The sequence below is a fragment of the Etheostoma cragini genome, chromosome 4, assembly GCF_013103735.1.
Source record: "Etheostoma cragini isolate CJK2018 chromosome 4, CSU_Ecrag_1.0, whole genome shotgun sequence".
NCBI classification, from domain to species: domain Eukaryota; kingdom Metazoa; phylum Chordata; class Actinopteri; order Perciformes; family Percidae; genus Etheostoma; species Etheostoma cragini.
The window spans coordinates 498,546-501,489 of record NC_048410.1 but is presented as its reverse complement, the minus strand read 5'-3'; the positions used below and the strand labels follow the sequence as shown (position 1 = coordinate 501,489).

At 39.4% G+C, this 2,944-nt stretch overlaps 1 protein-coding gene across 1 annotated transcript in view; it reads left to right on the top strand.

Moving 5' to 3' along the window:
- Positions 1–2,944, top strand: part of LOC117943370 (semaphorin-3D-like) — a 6,629-nt gene that overhangs the window by 2,146 nt on the left and 1,539 nt on the right. The window contains exons 2-3 of the mRNA XM_034869452.1: positions 876–940; positions 2,346–2,503. Coding sequence (XP_034725343.1) covers positions 876–940; positions 2,346–2,503 — 223 coding nt within the window. The remainder of the gene's footprint in view (positions 1–875; positions 941–2,345; positions 2,504–2,944) is intronic.

Sequence of the window (2,944 nt, the reverse complement as noted above, 5' to 3'; positions counted from 1 at the left end):
GGGTGTAAGTGATGAGTGTGCTGTCTGCTCTCACACACTCTAGCATGTGTTGTTAACATTTTTAGCATTTTTTTATACATGATCAGGCAATACAGATAGAAATAAGAGAGTCATTATTAACCCTCATGTTGTCCTCATGTTGTCCTTATGTTGTCCTCATGTTGTCCTCATGTTGTCCTCATGTTGTCTTCATGTTGTCCTCATGTTGTCCCCATGTTGTCCTCATGTTGTCCTCATGTTGTCCTCATGTTGTCTTCATGTTGTCCTCATGTTGTCCTCATGTTGTCTTCATGTTGTCTTCATGTTGTCCTCATGTTGTCCTCATGTTGTCTTCATGTTGTCCTCATGTTGTCTTCATGTTGTCCTCATGTTGTCCCCATGTTGTCTTCATGTTGTCCTCATGTTGTCTTCATGTTGTCCTCATGTTGTCCCCATGTTGTCTTCATGTTGTCCCCATGTTGTCTTCATGTTGTCCTCATATTGTCCTCATGTTGTCCTCATGTTGTCTTCATGTTGTCCTCATGTTGTCTTCATGTTGTCCTCATGTTGTCCTCATGTTGTCCTATATCAATGTTGTTTTTAATCCCCCAAAATAACATGATTGATTCCACCCAACGCTCTTTGCCAAGTACACACCTCTACTTTCATTAATTTTGGGGCATTTTATTCAATTTTATAGCAGTGACGCGACTTTATGGACTATAACTCAAACATTAGGTATAATTTCCTATAAATGAGGTTTATTGACTATAAATTCCCAATATAACTGTAAAACTAAAGTTAGTGTTACGTAGTGTTGAAAACGTCAACAAAAAGCCACTAAAAAGTGTGTGTGTGTGTGTGTGTGTGTGTGTGTGTGTGTGTGTGTGTGTCAGGCGGGCGCGGAGACAGGATGTGAAGTACGGAGACCCCTGGAGTCAGTGTCCAATCACAGAGGACGGTAAGTCTGATGTGAATGAACTGTCTCTGTTGGACTTGTCTTCCTGTCTTCAGTTACATAACAGACAAGCAACTGAAAACTCAGAAATATAAAGCATCATAATACTATTCTTGACTCAGAATATACAGAAAAACATCTTCTATTACTGTTGAGTTCTGCAGGTGTAGGGCGCCCTCTAGAGGTGGAACAGAGTCCCTGCAGTTTCCTCCACTCACAGAATGGTGGCAGTAGAGATCATTTCACAACTAAGGAAAGGATGAAATAACATTGTTGGGTTAGGTCTTTGTAAATTATAGAGTGTGGTGTAGACCTACTCTATCTGTAAATTATAGAGTGTGGTGTAGACCTACTCTATCTGTAAATTATAGAGTGTGGTGTAGACCTACTCTATCTGTAAAGTGTCTTGAGATAACTCTCTGAACTGACACCAAAAAGTGACAAAAAAGAATTACAAAAGATGCAAAAAAGCCACAACAAAAGTGACAAAAAGGCATTAAAAAGTAACAAAAAAGACAAAAAAAGTGACAAAAAGGACACAAAAAACAGTGAAAGGATCAACTAACTGGAATTGTTGTGCCTTTGTAAATTATAGACTGTGGTGTAGACCTGCTCTATCTGTAAAATATAGAGTGTGGTGTAGACCTGCTCTATCTGTAAAATATAGAGTGTGGTGTAGACCTGCTCTATCTGTAAATTATAGAGTGTGGTGTAGACCTGCTCTATCTGTACATTATAGAGTGTGGTGTAGACCTGCTCTATCTGTAAATTATAGAGTGTGGTGTAGACCTGCTCTATCTGTAAATTATAGAGTGTGGTGTAGACCTGCTCTATCTGTAAATTATAGAGTGTGGTGTAGACCTGCTCTATTTGTAAATTATAGAGTGTGGTGTAGACCTGCTCTATCTGTAAATTATAGAGTGTGGTGTAGACCTACTCTATTTATAAATTATAGAGTGTAATGTAGACCTGCTCTATCTGTAAATTATAGAGTGTGGTGTAGACCTGCTCTATTTATAAATTATAGAGTGTGGTGTAGACCTACTCTATCTCTAAAGTGTCTTGAGATAACATAACATGCATGACTCCATGCAACACTCTTTACAAGTATAATAAATGATTACTTCACTGTTTTCTTTGAATTTGAGTGTTTTATTCAATTTGATAGCATCTAAAATTGATGAAAGAACATTGAAAGATTACGGATTTTTTTTTGAAAACCTCAGGAATTGAGGTTTGAGAATTGCCTTTTAGTATACAGTAATCTGTAGTCTGATTTCAGATTCACATTGATCATACAGAGAGGTTACATTCATTCATTTTCTCCTTTTTCTGCCCTGTCTTGGTATAAAAACCCTCTCTATGCTGAGTATATTTCTGTGTCTTTTCTCCCCTGTTGCCCCGTCAGATCCGGAGTCCGTGCAGGTGAAGTCGGTGTACGGCGTAGAGGGGAACTCCACCTTCCTGGAGTGTGTTCCTCGGTCTCCGCAGGCCGAGCTCAGGTGGAGGCTGCAGGCCACGGAGAGCCAGCAGCAGGAGCTCAGTCAGACCCAGGAGAGCACCGAGGTGAGACTAGACCTTTATCTGCTGGATTCTCTCAGCAGACCAGGGAGGAGTCAGACACTTTCTAATTAGACAAGAGACGAGTTCATCTGGCATCTTCTTCATGTGCAGACCACAGGGAGTTAAATGGACTTAGTTAAATGGAGTTAAATGGACTTAGTTAAATGGAGTTAAATAGAAAAGACAGGCAAAAAAGTGACGAAAAAGACTCAAAAGTGACATAAAATACACAAACAAATCACAAAAAAGTCACAAAAAACACAAAAAAGTGACAAAAAAGACAAAAAAACACAAAAAAGTGACCAAAAAAATACAAAACAGACACAAAAAATACTCAAAAAAAAACTGTAAGACCAGTATGCACCAGAACACACCTCCCTGTAAGACCAGCACGCCCAGAATGCACCTGAACACACCTCCCTGTAAGACCAACACACCCAGAAT